The following is a 19377-nucleotide window of genomic DNA, read 5'->3' as shown; positions in this document are numbered from 1 at the left end:
AGCTACACGGGGGAAGAGCGCTCAGAACAGGGCTGGGCTGCCAGCCCGACTGGCACGCTCCTGCGGCTGTGAGGCTTTATGTGGGGTGGGGAGGGCTGGTCCCTGCCTCCCTGGTTCGTCTGTATGATGGACAGGTAAACAAACAGCCCCCGATACGACCTGGCGAGAATCAAATGAGAACACAGAGGTGAAGCATCTGACTCGCTGTGAGGCTTATAATTGTTGGTTTCCTTGCGACTGAGGGAAGCCACAGGGCACCTTGCGCGAGCGAAAGAGGGCCCGTCTTGCCCACAGGGATAAAAAGCTACACGCTCAATGAACTCCGGACCCACGTCTCCAGCTGCTGCCTCCGCATTTCCGCTTGGTCTGACAGGCAGCCCAAACCTAAGACATCTACGAACAAACCCTGACTCTTCATCCACCACAGCCCCTCACAGCTGGCGGCCAAGGCACAGCAAACCCACCGCCTCTCCCTTCGATCCCAGGCCGACCCAGCGTTCTGGCTACCTGCACTGGGACAACAGCCTCCCAACCCGTGTCCCTGCTCCCACCCTTCTACAGCCTATTCTTTGAGCAGAGCCAGGAAGAACCTTGCCACTCCGGAGTTCAAAACCTTCAGAAGCTCGTCACCCTCACCTCAGGCCAAAAGGCAACGTTCTTACCATGACCCACAAGGCCCCACAGGGCCTGGTCCCACCCGCGCAGTCCACCTCCAGCCCTCATCCCCTCCCTCTCCCCATCCTTAACTGCACCTCAACCGACCGGCTTCCCAACTGGGAGCCAAGCTCACCAGGCCTCAGGAACGCTGCACTTGCCGGCCTCCACGGAACGGTCTCCTGGGACATCCGCTCTCCCTCCTGACTGCATGTCCCTGACGCCCCACCCAAACCAGCTGCGCCCACCGCTTTCCTCCATCAGTGGCCCCTCGCCTCATTACCGCCTGGCAAATTAGACCTGTTTACCACCCACTAGAACGCAAGTTCCCGAGAGCAGGGACTTGAACGTACTGATTTATCCCTAAGTGATCAGAACAACGCCTAGCAGACACTCACTGAATTGAGCATACTGCTATGCAAATGAGGGAGAAACACTACTGTGATCCCGATTACTGAATATTTGGTTTTATGTGCTTTTCAGAAAATCACAGAAGGACTTTTTAGTTAAAGGACAATTTTTCACAAGAGCAAAGAAGAACAAACCCTGCACTCATGCCGCTACCACAACGCTCACCCTCCTCCCCAGCGCTGGGACTCCACCTCGGTGCCAGGAGAAGACAATTTAAAGAAGTGAAATGTAGGCAGCCATCAAAATGACGAGTAAATGGATTACTTATGAATTCAAAGAAATATGTGTGGAATGTGAAGTTAAAAAAGCAGTGCCCCCTCAACGTTCACAGCGGCACTCTTTACAATAGCCAAGACATGGAAGCAACCTAAGTGTCCATCGACAGAGGAATGGATAAAGAAGATGTGGTATATATCAATATATACAACGGAATATTACTCCACCATAAAAAAAAGGAATGAAACAATGCCATTTGCAGCAACACGGATGAACCTAGAGATTATCATACTAAGTGAAGTAAGTCAGACCAAGACAAATATCATATGATATCACTTATATGTAGAATCTAAAAAAATGATACAAATGAATTTATTTACAAAACAGAAATAAGACTACAGACATAGAAAACAAATTTATGATTACCAAAGGGGAAAGCAGGGAGAGGGATAAACTAGTAGTCTGGGATTAGCAGATACAAACTACTATATATAAAATATAGGTACTACTGTATATAGCACAGGGAACTATATTCAATATCTTGTAATAAACTATAATGGAAAAGAATCTGAAAAAGAATATATATATATATATATATATATATATATGACTGAATCACTTTGCTGTACACCACAAACTAATGCAACATTATAAATCAACTATACTTTGATTAAAAAAAAAAAAAAAGCAGTGCCCAAGATAGTTTATATAGCCATGGGTTTTAATTATTTTAAAATAGACATTTTAAAATAATAAGGATAGAAACTGTTTCTTAGGTTCATTTTTCAGTAAAAGTATTAATTTTTTAAAAACTTGAAGTGTATTTTAATACTCATTATAAAACAAGTTCTAAACTTCCTAGAGGATTCATAAGTTGTTTTAAAATATTAATATGAAGTGGAAAGTTGGGCAGGATTGAGTAGAGAATAAAAGTGAGATAATATTAAAACATTTAATCATATATATATGGAGAGAAAAAAGTCACAAGTTTCTACTGTTATAAAAATGGAAGCTGCTATCAGCTATGGCTTTGAGTTATAAATACCCGAGACATATACACATATCAGCTTCACTGCACTCAGGAGTTACAGGAATAGACTTATTCTGGACACTAAGAGTCCAGTTTTTAGTTGTAAAGAGCGTGCCATTTAATTTGCCTTTTTAGGCATCTCATAATTTTTATCTTTGAACTCATGCTCCTAAAATATTAGTCAGCTTTTAATAATGCAAAACCTTTTAGTCCTAATAATACTAACTCTTGCTTCAATTTGAAATGAGACATACAAACACAGAATCTGTAGCCTATCACTCAAAGTAATAAGGCTCCAATTCTAACCTACACTCACGATCCTCTCCATGAGCGCTGAATCCCAGGCAAACTGAAATATCCCCTGTCCCCTCCACCTGCTCCCTCCACCTGCTCCCTCCACCAGAAACCACCGGCTTCCTACTCAGGATTACAGCATCCCCTGACTCAGTCTGCCTCTACCTCCTCCACCTGCGTGTGGGTGTGATCGCCTCCTCCCATGAAGTCCTGTAGCCTTTGTACCTTTTACTCTTGCACTGGGTCCTGTATTAAAGCTATGTATGTATATATTTTCATAATCTCCCTTACTAAGCTGTAGATACCCTGAAGGTGGGGACCAAGTTTATTAATGCTGTAAATGACAGTCATGGTTTCAAGAAAGCCTAGAAAAACCTGATTCATAGAGTTAGAATGCAAGAGCCCAACACCCTTATCTGATACACTCATTTAGTCCATCAACAAACATTTCTAAGCTCATCCTAGAGCTTACTTCTCACTGAACGTTTCACTGAGCAGGGCAGTGGTGGCACATTTGTTGTAACTGCTGCCATCTCCCCCTCTGGAACCTCCCTAGAGCAGACACTGCTAAAGGACCATCAGGATACCTCCCTCAGCCTCAGAATCCTTCTCGAGACATTGCTGCAAGCACAGCTCTTCACAGCTCCTTTGCAGGTTTTACAGGAGGACTTGTCCCAAGGCCATTTTCTATACTGAACCAAATGCCGGCTTCCTGTCACTTCCTCCCACTGGATTTCAGGAACAATACACAAGCGACTACACCCTTCTGTTGCACACCCTGTCTTCCAGATTTTAAAGACTACTTTTGTAATTTGTTCCCTGTGTAGAAATCCAACTTTTGTGGGGTCCTCTTTAAGGAGTACAAAATCACAAATTCAAAATTAAGTACAGGTTTTAAAAGATGTTGTGAAACTGAGAGGCCTTAAAGCTTAAACTCGGAGTCTGTGGGAAACCCTGCACCCGCCATGGAATCAACCAACTGGAATTTAAACCCCAGCTTCACTCCTAACTACCTGTGTGAAGTTAGACAAGTTATTTAACCTAAGTTTTCGTTTTCTTGTTTATAAAATGGGAATGATATCTCCTTCCTCAGAGGACTGCTGTGAGAATTACATGAGACTCTTGAATTTTGTATTTCCATTAATGCCAAGAAAATTCATTAAAGTTTTTTTATATTGAGGTATAATTAACATATCATATTGTATTAGTTTCAGGTGTACAAAATGATTCAATGTTTGTATACACTGCAAAACATTCGCCACAAGAAGTCGTTACCACCTGTTACCATATGTTACCAAAACATTTTGTGTGTGTGTGATGAGAATTTTTAAGTTATACTCTCTTGGCAACTTTCAAATATGCACTACAATATTATCGACTATAGTCATCATGCTGTACATTACATCCCAATGACTTACTTATTTTACAACTGGAAGTGTGCACCTCAAAATTCATTTACTGTTCATTCTGAGTCGGGCGGGGCCAACTAAAACCCTTCACAGGGGCTGGGAAATGGGTACCACTAGCCTCTTGAATCATTACAATGTCTATTATATTGTTTTTAGTATGAATTAATTAGGATATCCCATATATTGGGGACTTCTCAGAAGTGGCATACTTGGGGTTTTTGGTGGTAGAATACACATAACCTAAATTTACCAATAGTGACATTTAGTACATTCACAATGTTGTACAACCATCAACACTATCCAGTTCAAAAACATTTCACTACCTGAAAAGGAAACCCTGTACCCATCAAGTAGTTATTCCCCATTCTCCCCTCTCCCCAGCCCCCGGCAACCACCAATCTGCTTTTTATCTCTTATGAATTTGCTCTAGAACTTTTGTATGAATGGAATCTTACAATATGTGGCCTTTTAATCTGGCTTCTGTCACTTGGCATGTTTTCAAGGTTCATCCACGTTGTAGCATGTATCAGTACTTCATTCTTTATGACGGAATAACACCCTACAGTATGGATATACTACATTTTGTTTATCAATTCATCAGTTGCTGGACATTTGGGTTGTTTCCACCTTGTGCCTGCTGGGAATAATGCTAAGATTTTGTATGGGCATATGTTTCATTTCTCTTGAGGAGACATCTAAGGAATGGAATTGCCAGGTCATAAGGTAAACTCTGTACTTTGAGGAACTGACAGACTCTTTTCCAATGCAGCTGCTCCATTTTACATTCCCACCGGCAATGCACAAGGGTTCCCATTTCTCTACATCTCTGCCAACACATGCTATCGTCTCTTTAATTACAGCTGCTGTGGGGTGTGAAGTGGTATCTCACTGTGGTTATGATGTGCAAATCCCTAAAGGCTAATGGTGTTGACCATCTTTTCATGTGCTCCTTGTCATCCTTACTTTTTTTTTTTTTTTTCCTTCAATTGAGGGATAGCTGATTTACCCTGGCATCCTTACTTTTAATCTTGTTAAGGCATCCAGACCAGGAAAGAGTACCTGAGGAAGTGCATTTACTTCCAAGTGGCTGAAGACCCAAAACATTCAGAACCCCATGTGCGCTAACAAGGAACCTACCACGCCCCACCCCCAAGGCTGTCACTCTCCTCCGCAGCATGCCCGTGCGCTTGGGAACATGTGGCCAGCAGGGTCAAGGCAGGCCTCACCCGCACCACGATTCTAACTACGCCTGTCTCCGCCGTGTCCCTCTCCCTTTAACTTCGCTGTCCTCCCCCCTCAACCTCCTGCAGGGGCCATACCCTTTGCTGTGTCTGGTGCCTCTGACCAGAGCCACTCTTTCTTGCTGTGAAGTCCCTTCCCCTACTTGTGTGTTAGACCTTTGTGTTTTTGTTTGACTCCTGATTTCAGGCCCAGCATAGCGCCATGAATAGAGTAAGACACCGCGGGCATTTGTGAGAGGATGCGGGTAGCTCTCGTGAATGACGACAGAGGCGGTCACGAGGCAGAGCCCCCAGGCCCCTGCCTCGTGGAGACCTGGACAGTTGCTGCGGCCCCCTGACCACTGTTCTTTGGCCACGGCTGAGAGCCTGAGAATAAGGAGTCCTACCCTCTCCCCATCCGGAGTTGACAGGACACATGATATCCTTTGAGGAGAAAAAGACCAATTTAAGTAATTGTGAAAACTGGGTTTAAACAACATAATTTTCCCTTCACACACTTCAAAATTCAAAGATTTAAGAGAACGGGCAAGTATCGTGAAGTGCACTGAAAAATAGGCAATGACATTTCAGACTGACATTCAGGATGTGCCCATCATGCCGTCAGGAAGCATTAAATGTTAAAATGACTGATCTCGATTTGACATCTTAGCTTTTATACCTGTAGTTTTTACTAATTATGATATATCATCTGCACATATGGTTACTTCAAAGCTGGGAGAAGGAATGCTTTTCTTATAATAACTTCTGTAGAGAGGTACAATTTACAACACAGAACATCCTCTCACAGTTTTAGAAATTTATATATACTTATACCAATATGCCTAGATGATATATGGACTTATATGGTATGTGCTCATATAGCTGTTATAAATTATACATTTATAAATTATAAGCCTATCTTTCTCTACAGTTAGATCTTTTTTTGCTCCCAAAGAGGTGCCACCTGAAAATTGAAATGGCAAGTCATTTGCAAAGTTGGAATAAATGGTCATGTAATAAATGCTCCTAATACAAAATACAAACTCTTGATTAAAGCTGATGAAAACACAAAATACAGAATCATACTCACATGATCAATCAGTTTCAGACTATATGATGGTTCACTATTTAACACAACCTTTTATCTGCTGAACCATAATGGACAGGACAATCTGACTGCCATAAAATAAATCACATCAGAAAAAGCCCATCTTTTCGACATGTAGAAAATTAAATCAGCGTAATAGGCCACACAGCTGGCAGGCTACCTGGGCTCAAATTAACCAGCCATTAACCAGTTGGGTGACTTTGGTAAGTTATTTAACTCTCTTTGAACCCCAGTTTCCTCATCTGTAAAATGAAAATAATAGTAATAATAGTACCCACTTCAGGGAGCTACCACGATGAGTACAGGAGTTAATATGCATACGTCAGGTACAATGTTAAGCAAATAAAATAAATTCCCTATTAACTGTTTCCTATTTTTGCAGAAAGGATTTTCATCTCTTTAAAGTAAGCCTCACCTGCAACTAAAAGATAAATGGTTTTGGTCAATAACAACTGCTTTGACTCAACTTAGCTCTCTCATTGACTCTGGCATGAATTCTTTTATTTTATCTAGACCTTAGGAATCTATTTATGATATTTCTCTGAATGAATAACATTTAAAAAAAATATTTCAGGTATTTTTTTCTGCTCTTATTTTTAAGACCCTAGACTGTCAGGTTGGATTTTGAATGTCAACAAGACAAAACTGTAATAAATATATTTTTTTTAATTGCATGACCAATGAACATTGTATCAATAACAAAAGAAAACCTATGATTTTCTAGGTTCCCTGATGGTGAGGAGATAAAATCTTCTGTTTTGTGATCAATTTAAGAAACTGGCCCAAACAATTTAACAGATGATTCAAAATAATGTGGGCTTCACTGGTGGCGCAGTGGTTAAGAATCCACCTGCCAATGCAGGGGACACAGGTTCGAGCCCTGGTCCGAGAAGAACCCACATGCCACGGAGCAGCTAAGCCCGTGTGCCACAATTACTGAGCCTCTGCTCTAGAGCCTGCGTGCAACAACTACTGAGCCCATGTGCTGCAACTACTGAAGCCCGCACACCTAGAGCCCATGCTCTGCAACAGGAGAAGCCATCGCAATGAGAAGCCGACGCACCGCAAGGAAGAGCAGCCCCCGCTCAATGCAACTAAAGAAAGCCCAGGCGCCGCAACGAAGACCCAATGCAGCCATACATATGTACATACATACATACATAATGTAATAGCTGGCTGAATTGGAACATAATAACATAGTCTAAATTTATGTAATGCTGAGGTTCTCATACCTCACAGGAAATTTGTCAACTCCCTGAAGAAAGTCCCCTGTTATTCCTTGAGAAATAAGTGAGAACAAGCTTTATTTTTCTATGGTTTAAAGATGAAAAAACTGGTTCAAAGTTTCTTTTGAATATTTTGCCAAAATATTTTCCCCTGACCATTTCTGTTTTCCCTTTCCGCCATTTCCATATTTCCTAAGTCTTAAAAAATAAACGTCATTTGATTTAGGGACAAAACTGGAAGCTTTAGACAAATTTCAGTTTCCTCTTTTAAGTAAGCACTGTTCCTTGAGTTGAACTGTGTACCTGTGATAAGGATTTATATGCACGGCTACAGGTACACACCCTGACGACCTGAGTCACATGAATTATTATTCATATGACTTACTATTTAACAAACACAGTGGATTAAAATATTTCACCTGCCAAATCCTGACTACAGAGCTCTGGTCTTTGGCTTTGCATTTGTCTGTTCGTTTGTTCCTCCCAACAGGGCAAGGCAGCTCCACCCCAGAGCTGCTTACACGCTGTGGTTGCTGGGATCATGCTGTTAATGTGTGTTAAACCCAAGCACTTAGTAACAGACTACAGGAATGATCCCGGAAAGTACAGTCTTAAACCCAAGCACTTAGATCGCAGATGGTAAGGAGCTGCTTTTTCTTTGGAGAAAAGGATATCAAATCCCTCACACGATGGCTCTGTCCTGACTGACTTAAGCAACTGGATGACCCTAAAGGCCTTCTGCTGTCAAGTAAGGGCCTGCAAGGGGCCGGGTTGTAAACAGTCCAGGTCTCCTCTGTTGCAACCGCTAAGCTCTGCCACTGTAGCTGCAGACAACACATGAACAAGTGGGCACGGCCGTGTCCCAATAAAATTTTAGTTTCAAATCGGTGCTGGCCAGCCCTTTGGTTCTTGTTTGCTCGGTTAAGGTACAACTGATAAAAGGTGATGCTTTAACAAAGCGAATTTGAAGGCAACTTCAAAATATATATGCTAATTCTTACTGTAATCTTCTAGTGGTTCAGCGCATTTAGCATAAAAATGACTAAAATTTGGCATTTCTCTTGAATCACTAAAATTTTTCTATTACTTTCAATTATAGTTGAGAAAAAGCAATGACACATTTCCTCAATATTCTCTATAATAGGAGAACAGACTCTATTCATAAAGGACCTTTTATTTTCAAGAGAAAACCATTAGGAATGACTCTTGGGAGAAGGATGTGTATCTAGCCTATTTATAGAAAATTAAAACCTGCCATTATTTAAGTTTTAGATAATTAGAATAGCTTACAAATTTTAGACATTTAAAGATATTTTCCATAAAGTCTGAGTCACTTTCCCTGCAAAACTGGCAGAATACCTTTGTTAGTATGGATACGACAGAAAATAAAGGAGCATTTCATTTGCACATTCTAAATATTTTACAAGAATTTTATCAAATGGTAAATCATATTCCATCAACTATTTTTATTTTCTAAGAACTAAACATATTTAAATGAGAGAAGCTCCACCATTGCTTGGCATTTCTACTTTTCATTTCTTGGTGACTTCCAATAGCAAAACTTTTACACCTCCATAGGTGACCCCAACATGGAAGAGAACATGAGATGACAATAAAACCCATACAGAAATGTTTCCACATGAATGAGAATCAAGAGGCACAATAAAGCATCAGCAGAATTAGACTGTCAAGAACTTCAAACTGGGACTTCCCTGGTGGCGCGTTGGTTAAGAATGCCTGCCAATGCAGGGGACACGGGTTTGAGCCCTGGACCTGGAAGATCCCACATGCCACGGAGCAACTAAGCCTGCATGCCACAACTACTGAGCCCACATGCCGCTACTACTGAAGCCTGCGTGCCTACAGCCTGTGCTCTGCAACAAAGAGAAGCCACTGCAATGAGAAGCCCGCACACCACAACAAAGAGTAGCCCCTACTCGCCGCAACTAGAGAAAGCCCACGCACAGCAACGAAGACCCAATGCAGCCAATAAATAAATAAATAAATAAATTTTAAAAAAAGAACTTCAAGCTGCACTGATAATAAAAAGAATCAAAACAGAAAAACAAAACTTTATTAAAAGTTGATTGGCAAACTCAATAATAAAAAGACAAATAACCCAAGTAAAAATGGGCAAAGGATCTGAATAGATATTTCTCCAAAGATGACATGCAATGACCAGTAAGAACATGAAAAGATACTCGACATTAGCCACTAGGGAAACGTAAATCAAAACTCAAATGAGGTAGTACCTCACACTCACTAGGATGGCTATAATAAAAAAGACAGACAATAACAAGTGTTGGCAAGGACTTAAAGAAGTTGGAACCCTCATACACTACTGGTGGGAATATAAAATGGTGCATTCACTTTGAAAAACACTCTGGCAGTTCCTCAAAGGGTTAAATTTAGAGTTAACATATGAGCCAGCAATGCCACTCCTAAGTGTATACCCAAGAGACAGAAAAACATACGTATACACAAAATTTGTACACGAATGTTCATAGCAGCAGTAATGTTTTAATAGCTAAAAGGTAGAAGCAACCTAAATATCAACTGATAAAACAGATAAACAAAATGTGGTATATCTATACAATAGGATATTATCATCCATAAAAAGAAAGGAAGTACTGCTATATGTTACAATGTGAATGACCCTTGAAATCAGTGTGCTAAGTGAAAGAAACCAGTGACAAAAGATCACATATTGTATGATTCTATTTACGTGAAAAGTCCAGCAAAACCAACTCTATAGGAGACAAAATATATTAATGGTTAAATACGACTGGAGTTGGGGGTGAATGGGAGGTGACTGCTAATGGGTATGTGATTTCTTTTTGGAGTGAGGAAAATATTCTAAAGTTGACTGTGGTGGTAATTTAAAACTTTGTGAATATACTAAAAACCACTGAACTATACACTTTAAATGGGGCAATTGTACTATATGTTAATCAGATCTCAATAGAGCTATTATTAAAATGATAAAAATTAATTCACAGATTTCAAAAGAACTAAATAGAATTTATAGTAATGAAAAAGAATGACAAATTGAAATCTCAACAGAATAAAAAAAGTAGAAAATAAAAAAATTTAAAATGCCATTTGCAATAGGACAAAAATGTCATAAGTATCTAAAAATGCATGTATAAAAATGTGCAAGACTTCTACAATGAAAATTACAAAATAGTGCTAACAGAAATTAAAGAAGTCCCAAGTAATTAAAAGGATGTACCATCTTCATGGATTAGAAGACTGAGTCAGTTCTCCCTAAATTCATCTATAGATTCAATCTATAGTCAAAAATTCGATATTTTTTTTTTAGTGAGAATTGACAAGCTGATTCTAAAGAACATGTAGATGCGGAAGTCCTATAATAGCTAAGACAATCTCGAATAAGATCTACTTACTTTACTTGATATCTCCTACTAGATATCAAGATTTATCATAAAGTTACAGTAATTAAGACAGTGTGGTGTTGCTGCAAAGACTGCAAATAGAGCACACAGACAGCAAAGTGTGTAGGTGTGTTGCCTCCCTGTTTCCCAGTGACAAACCTATGTGATGTGTTACAAATATGAATAATTGAAAGAGGAAGTGCAGCAAAGACATTAAAAGTGGTAACAATGACTGTAACTGGAGTTACAGAAGAAATACCTGCCTGTGGGAACATCAACACTGCTACTGTTTGAGAGCCCCTGGATGTACAGCCACAAGAATGGAGTGAAGCCCAGAATCATCAACATAATTGAGGAAAGCGGTTGTGGTGAAAAGGATGAAGGTGTTTCAGAGAAAGTGATACCAGCCAAAAAAACTTCACATTAAAGGAACTCTCAAGGCTGTCTCACAACACTGAAATCACCGAGGATAAAATGCCGGAAGCTGATCCAAGCTTAGAAAGGAGCATGACAATTTGCAAAAGCATATTGTATCTTAAGTTATACAAGAAGGCGTCAAGAGTTGTTGAAACGACTCAAGTTTTTTACAAATAAATAAAAATGCTTTAACTATCAGTGTTTCTAATGCTTTAAAGTACTGTGTACTAAATAAATATCAGTTTTATTTTTTCCATTTCCTTACACATTTATAACTGAAAGTGAGAGAGTTTTTAATGCTTCTGACAAACATTTTTAAAGGTCACAGGAGAATCATAATTTTCCCCATTGATTATTAAGATGGCTTTGCATGGTTTTAACTTGTATGGTCATCTTTGTGGTCCTACCTGTATTTAAAATTGATGAGTTAAATGTATCATTTCAGAAATTAGAAAAAGAACAGCAGAATAATCCCAAAGATAGTACAAGGAAGAAAACAAGGGTAAGAGTAGAGATTAATGAAATAGAAAATGAAGATACAATGGAGAGAACTGAAATAATTTGTTCTTGAATAATCAAACAAAAACGTATATTCTTACAAACACATCACCTACTTTATGGAAGAGAATAATGTCAATGAAAAAAATTGGTACTGATTTTTGAGTTCTCAAATACTTGTGAACATATGAAGCGGCAACAGAGAGGCATCTTTCTGGTCTGTGAAACTTTAGAAAACACAAGGCACATTATCTCATTTCATCTTCAAACAACCCAGAACGTGTTGCTGTCCTCTCCCTTAGTCCTGCCAACCACTCATAAGGTGACGTGTTGCCCAGGGTGGTGTAAGTTGACAGTGGCACTGTAACAACACAAGCTTTCCTGAGCATCTCTCGGGTGTTGGGCAGTCTCAGGGGAAAATAAGATCTGGCCTGGCCTCCCCGTCCTGGGTCACAGGATCGTTCCCAAGCAGCACCAATGCCGCCTACCATCCTCTCGCGGAGGTCACGACCTCCACAGCCCTTGCTCTGCCTTGCTTGGCTGCAGAGCACATGGCTAAGGACACAGGACCCAATGTGGTTGCCCATGGAGGTTATCTCACCGCCACGCAGAAGGCTGTGACTGCCAAGTTTACCCTTATGGTCTACCAGCCTCCCCAGGGAAATGCAGGGTGGGTGAGCATCCGCCCTGCAGACCTCGGAGGAAACATCTATCCACGAGGCTCCTGAGGATGAGATGAGGCAACACATGAAGGACCCGGCACACAGCATGCACTCAATGAGACCTGAGTTTCTATGTGAAGCACAGCTGTACAAAAGTCAAGCAATACGTGTAAGAAGGCATACATATGTAAGTAAAACTTCCGTTAGTTCCATCTTCCTCAACCCTGTAACACCTGGTGTTTATGGTCAGGACCCTAGTGAAGCCACCATTTCCGAGGGGGCCAGTGAGCTCCAATCACCACACCTGCCAGCCCCTCCCCAGTCTTCGGCTGCTCTGACACCAACGATTCTCTCTCATCTCCTTCTTGAAAAGGTCCCCGTCGTGGGGTTCCCGCTTTCTTCCTCTTCAGCAACCCGTGATTGGCTGCCTCTTTCCTTTCCCTTCGCCTCAGTGAAGTGCAGTAAGTGCAGAGGTGAAGAGCTCAGATCCTCAAGTTGGACCACCTGCTACTGTGTGACCCAGGCACACACTTCACCTCTGGGTCTTACGTGGAAAACGGAGACAGCGGAAGTGCCTGCACCCAGCTCTGTGCAGGACGGCCCTGAGGACTAAATGAGATGCTGAACTAAAGGCCCTGTCGGGCACTGGGTCCTGTGCCCGAGGAGAGCAAGCACTCAATGTTGGCTCTTAGGCACAAACTCACCGGAAAAAAAGGCTGGAAAGAAATATGGCAGTGATGAAAGAGGCTGTGAGACCGTGCAGGTACGTCGGCAGAGAGGAAGATGAGAGGAGGAAAGAAAGGAGAGAGAAACGGAGGCAGGGAAGATGCCCCAAGAGTTCGTGATGAAAAGATACCCAAAGGCTTGAGAAGAAAAGCAAAAGGACAGAAAAACAAAAACTAACCCACATCCCTAATTCATCTTCTGTGCTTGGGAGTCCCACTTCCCAAATAGGAATAGACTGGGAAGGATGGCTGTGGTCTACTGGAGAAACAACAATCATAAATAGAGTGTGAAGCACACACATGATAGTAAAACCACACAACCCATGTGGCAGAAAAACACTATCCCAATCAGAGACACAAGCAAAACTCAGCAGCACTTTGCAGCCCACGGCACAGCTAAAGCAGTAACGTGTGTGTAAGTCCTTTCCTTTCACTGAAAGCCGCTGAAACAAGACCTTTGATAACCAGAGCTGCCTGACTGGTGGCACCATCGGGTGTCCTCCTAACAGCTGTGCCCTCTCCCCCTCGATGTATCCCTTGGCCAACCATGCCTGGGAAACCTCTGTTGCTGCTGGGTCATGGGCGTGCGATCCAAATCAGGCCAGAGGGAACAAGAGGGCGTGTGCTGGGGCTCCTGGGAAAAGGTTTCCTCCTCTGTAAAGGTGCTCCTTCCTGCTTCTGGACATAGTGGGAAGAGGGGGGTGTGATGCCTGAGACTAGCAATGGCAGGGCAGCCATCTTGGTACCATGAGGAGCTGGGCTTTAGGATGAGAAGAAAGAGAGAAAGTGCCAGAGTCCTTAGTAATGATTAACCAAGAACCCCTCGTTCCTGGCCTTCTTATGCGGGATAATAAACATCCCTATTGCTTACACCGCTGTTAGTTGGGTGTTTTGTTACTCGTGGGCAAAAGCATCTTAAATGATTCACACAGCACTGGGTGAGCTGATGCCGAAAGAGGGATATCAAAATGAAAACACCCATAGCTACAAGTCAGAAATGGTACTGCTGCAGCTCTGTGCTACTAACAGAGGCCGACCCAGAAGACGAAAAGTAAAAGGCCAATCAACACCCCCCCACACACACCTCTTCTTTCCTCTAAAGTGAGAAGAGACTGAAATGCTTAGCTTTGCCACCCTGATTTACGTTAATAATGTATTTGGCCAAGTTTTCCAAGTTGAATCCTCACTACAAATTTCTATGAATTAAGTAAATATTTTTACTCAGAGGGTACTTTCCTCCCAAAGCAAAAATTTTAAACGGAAAATTGTATAACTATAGGATTTTTTTTTGCGGGGGGTGGGGCGTGGGAAAAGAAAGACTTTTCAGAGATAATACTCTTCAGGAATGAAAATTTTGAAATGATTCATAATCTTCACATATGTAATACCCCTTCAGTTTTTAACAAATGGAATTTATAACATAAGTTTCATAATAAAGTATGAAGACCGATACCAAAAAGTCAGTAACTAGATCAGAAAATCTTCTTGAAAAACAAGAAAGGTACAATCAACTTTAGGTCTCTCTTTCTTCTATGAATTGTCCAGTGCTCTTCCATACAGGAATTTAAACAGATACAGGGTAGTATTTTAGTCTAAACTTTAACAACAAAATAAAAAACTAAGCAAATCAAAAGAAGTAAATGTTAGGCCTCCAAAAGCAACTCCTACTAGGATTGCACTTTATCATGGAATGGCTGCAAGTGAGTAGGAAATTAACTACATGATAGAGTGAATATAAGCAAAAGGACAACTTGAAAAAAAAATGGCAGCAAGTAATTTCCATTCCCTCTGAATGAAATACAAACACATGAAAGAAACTGCACCATTGCAACATATTTTCCTTATTGAAACCGAAATTTTAAGCTCGTGTTTATAACAACACGGTTGCTGTGGAAACAGCTGATTCAACATTATAAACTCACAGCTGAATCAAATAAGGTGTGGAACAGAAGTCTTATTTAAACAGTGGCAAGAACCATAAAACAGTAAAAAGGCAAACTGAATGACGGTGAGTCAAAGCTCCATATGTTTTAACGTAAGGGTCATAGTTTTTTTCCCCCTGATGCCTGACACAAATAGGATGTTTCTTTTTAATTTAGTTCTATTTTTGGAACCCTATAATCACCCCAATCAGCCCTCAAATGTCCTAAATTTTACTATCTGCTTCTGTCTACATAACACAGTGTGTATTTTATTAAATTGATCCACTTTGGACAGAGTTACTATAGTTCAGACCTTGCCAGAACAACAGAATACAAGTCAGGGCTTTGAAAATTTTCTACACGTAACTGATTCTATTCAGTATCGCAGTACTGACTTATTCATCACCCAGCATCACTTCAGGCTTAGCTTTTGCCTACAGGTTTCAAGACTATGAACTCTTCCGGGACAAAAGCTGTCAGAGAATGTTAACGAGCGCCCAGATCCACTGCAAGCACAGCAGCCCAGCCCCCAACCCCAGAACCATCATCACACCTTGAATTTGTTCCTTGGCTTTTATGGGTCAGTTAGGAGTTTTCCAAGCAATCCTGAAAACCCTCAAGACACTTAACATACGAATGGTGTGAATTATTTGAACCTTAAACATGTGCTCCTTTGCCCCTCTGCTTCCCTTTCCACTTTTTAATTGGAGAGGAACACACCTTTCTTTAAACACACACTTTACCAATCCTTTCCTCTGGTTTTCTGAACCTTTCAAATTCTGACAAACATTTTAAACTCTGAAATGTTACCCTCTGTCAAGTAAAACATATTTAACAAGTTATTAAAATGATGGTTATGTGCGGGGCTATTAAAAAAAAAAAAAATCCACCTTTCCCTGCTTTGGAGATGGTACCGTGAACCGGCTCTGTAAACAGAAGCCTCGGTGCTGCCGAGGGTGCGGCTGCCCTCGCCCTCCGCGTGTGCACAGGGGATCGATTCATACCAGCAAAACCGGAAAAATCACAACCGAGAGCGACTGTGGAAACAGCGACGGCCAAGAGCAGAAGGTAAAGGGGCTGGACTCTGCAAGGTGAGTCACAGGAAACGCTCTGCCAGAGGCCGGAGGCTGCGTGCACATCCCCTTCAGTTAAAAATGTGGGTCAAGGCTCCCCGGGCTTCACGCTTCAGGGATCAGCAGGGAACTAGGGCCCAAACCTCAGAGGCAGAAGCCCAGTTCCTAGTGGCCTGCCCTTAACTAAGCCTCCACTTTGGACAGACCGCGGAGGAGTCAATCACTGCAGAGGTGAACAAACCGGAGTGCTGGGCTAGCCCTCTTTTGCATTCTGGATTTGGCCCACTTCGTATGTTCTCATCAGGGCTCACAGGAGGAAGGTTCCGGAACCGCGCTCAAGTTGGGTTTACATGTAACGGACGGTCAGCTCACCCAGCTCTGTCGACACAGGGGACCCGGTGGCAATCTCACCGATCTTGGCCACTCCATCGTAGTAGGCTTTTCCCGCCAGAATCATAGCTAGACAGGGAAGGTGACACACACAATCATCACTTACACACGGAAAGGAGGAAACGACACAGAGGTTTTCTTCCAAACACCCCGGAGTCCCTCGCGGCTGAGGCAAGTGTGGCTCTCAGGGGGCAGGGCTTGAGCGTGAGAGCTGTGCCGGGGGCAGAGGTCCCTCCACTGCACTCCTGCAGGCCCCCCACCCACCGGAAAGCCCTCACGGGATCCTCGCCTCCAACCAGCCCTGGGGAACCTTCAGCAGCGGCAGAGGCCGGGGGTCCGGAGGAGGTTCTGCCTGCTCCTGATGCCAGCTCCAGAGGGGATATGTTCCTAACACAGAACTGGGGCTGGAACACACCCACTGCAGCAAGCTGGTCACTCTACAGCAACACAGGTCTGCAATACTGTTAGCTAGAGGGGATTGTGTGGGCTGGCCTAGGCGCCTGGGCCTTCTATGGCATTTTTACTTTTTCTATTGAAAAAGATATTCTGAGACACAAGCAACTACCATACTTGTTGCAAGGAGAAAAATCTATGAAATCTGAAATATATTATTATTTCAAAAAAAAATGAAATTACCTGAAAAATAACTGAATGCTCTGCTTTTCTTTCCGCTCCTTTTTGGCAGAGACAGGAAAACTCTTACTGCTATACAAGCTGGATTCTAATGATCTTAAAAATCACATTTCTCCTTTCAAACTGATTCTGAAAACTACATTATAAGGTACAGAAATCTGCTTTTGATTTGTTTTTCTTTTCCTTTTTTTTCCCTGTCCTTTTTCTTTTTTTGGGGGGTGCGGGGAGGTTGTAGGTGGGAGCCAGGAGCAAGACAAATCTGGGTTTGAATTCTACTGTTACTTCCAACAACATGACCTTCTTGGGCAAGTTAGTTATCCTTTTTGAAACAAAGGATTTGAATCTATAAAATGCCCTAACAGTGCGAGTATTGGACAAACTAATGGAAGCTGCTAATACCCATTCCTTCTGTCACTTTACACAGGCTGGGTTTCAGGAGACTGAAGGTGTACAACAAGCAAGCTTTTCAATAAGATCTAGCCTATTTAGTGTGACTTTGGAGAAAATATTTTATCTTGCTCAAAGGCTAGCTTCATACACAGACATCACTTTGCCAGGTAGCTTTGGAGACCACAGGATTTGGGAGATAAAAGAGCCCTAAGCAACCCCTCTCAGGTTCCTTTCCTCTCACTGAGAAGAAAACCTGAGGCCACACCAGTTTATAATGGGTATTGTTTTTAAAAGATGGATTTTAAAAGGTATTTCAAGTTTTAAAAAGGTGGGGGAGGAGGTCACAGAATGAATTAATGCCCAAGTCCCGCTGAAGATACTGCAGGCCAAAAAAAGTAGTATTTTCATGGCAAATTAATCTATTTTTGCATGTCTTGTAGAATTAAAAAAATTATGAAAGTTACAGCTTTTACTACATATATATACAAGTTCAGGAAATCTAATGCTCTACTCTACTATTATTTCATAAGACTAAGGATAACCGTAAAGCGTAACTATAAAAAAGAGCAGTAACAAATAGCATTTATGTAAACTTTCCAAATCATTACTTAAATTAATCTACCAGACTACATTAAGACATAGGGTGGTGATGTTATCACCCCGTTTCACGAAGTGGAGCAGAGAAGAGATATTCTGGGACATGCCCAAGGTCAATGGCGAAGCAGAGGCAGTGCACACAACCCCGGCAGTTCTAAATCATGGTGCTTTTTGACTCTTTGGTCTCAGCTAGCACTGAAAAAGAGATGACTCCACCGAAAAACAAGGTTTATAGCCAGTAAACTGTCAAGTTAATATATGTAATATTTTAGTGGGAAGATTTAAAATTGCAAGGTGCTGATAAGCTGAAAAGCAAATTAACGGGGGAGAATGGTAATACAGGATTACACAACACTTAAATAAAATTTTTGGTTTGCATCCACACATTGAAATTTTTTCATTAACTGTTGACTTATGTTTAAAACTATTTAACCTTCTTAGTCTAGTAAAATATCCTGCTTTTATGATAAAGCTGCATTAACTTAAAAATTATAATTTATCCAGAAAAAAGAATAAACTAATATTTTCATAATTCTGTCCCCTTTTAATGTGGATACATTAGAGATTTTCTACCACTTACTGTTTTAAGGAATGAAGCTTATTAATTTTTAGTGGTTGATCAACTACTTCATCAATCTAAACTACACATTTCTACCAGAAAAACTTTCCTTAAAATATCAATATGATTTCACTAGGTTACAGTTCTGCTCAAAAGCCTTCAATGGCCTCCCACTGGCCACAGGGTAAGCCTGTCACACTCCACGGAGTTCATCGTAGATTTTTACAGTCATGGCCTTCAATGAGTCACACCTCCCGGAATTCCCAGCTGGTGTAGTTGCCTAGGACGCTGATAGGCTGTTTGGTCATGTGACTTGCTTTGGCCAATGGGGTACGAGCAGGCATAACTCCCACGGGGCTTGTACTCTTGGGACAGCCAGCTATGCCTGAGAGAGGAAGTGAGCTCAGCCCCAGTGCACTGCAACTGCAGAGTCCCAGGTGTACAGACAACTGTACTGCCTTTACAGGACGACTGAAAATAATGAACTACTGTTGTCTTAAGCCACCAAGCTTAGAGGCAGTTTGTTATGCGGCAATAGGTAACAGATG

General features: G+C 41.6%; 1 protein-coding gene across 3 annotated transcripts in view; it reads right to left on the bottom strand.

Annotated features, from left to right (window-relative positions):
* The window catches only part of BAIAP2L1 (BAR/IMD domain containing adaptor protein 2 like 1), an 85074-nt gene that overhangs the window by 41204 nt on the left and 24493 nt on the right, over nucleotides 1-19377 (bottom strand). For 2 of the 3 annotated variants that reach the window (XM_082428924.1, XM_082428926.1), the window contains exon 3: nucleotides 16633-16719. The exons of the other annotated variant lie outside the window; for it this stretch is intronic. In XM_082428924.1, the coding sequence (XP_082285050.1) occupies nucleotides 16633-16719 (87 nt within the window). The remainder of the gene's footprint in view (nucleotides 1-16632; nucleotides 16720-19377) is intronic. 3 annotated transcript variants of the gene reach the window in all.

The sequence above is a fragment of the Balaenoptera physalus genome, assembly GCF_965194825.1.
Source record: "Balaenoptera physalus genome assembly, chromosome: 16".
Lineage (NCBI taxonomy): Eukaryota > Metazoa > Chordata > Mammalia > Artiodactyla > Balaenopteridae > Balaenoptera > Balaenoptera physalus.
Note: the sequence above shows the minus strand (reverse complement) of the source record. Positions and strands in the feature narration are given on the sequence as shown.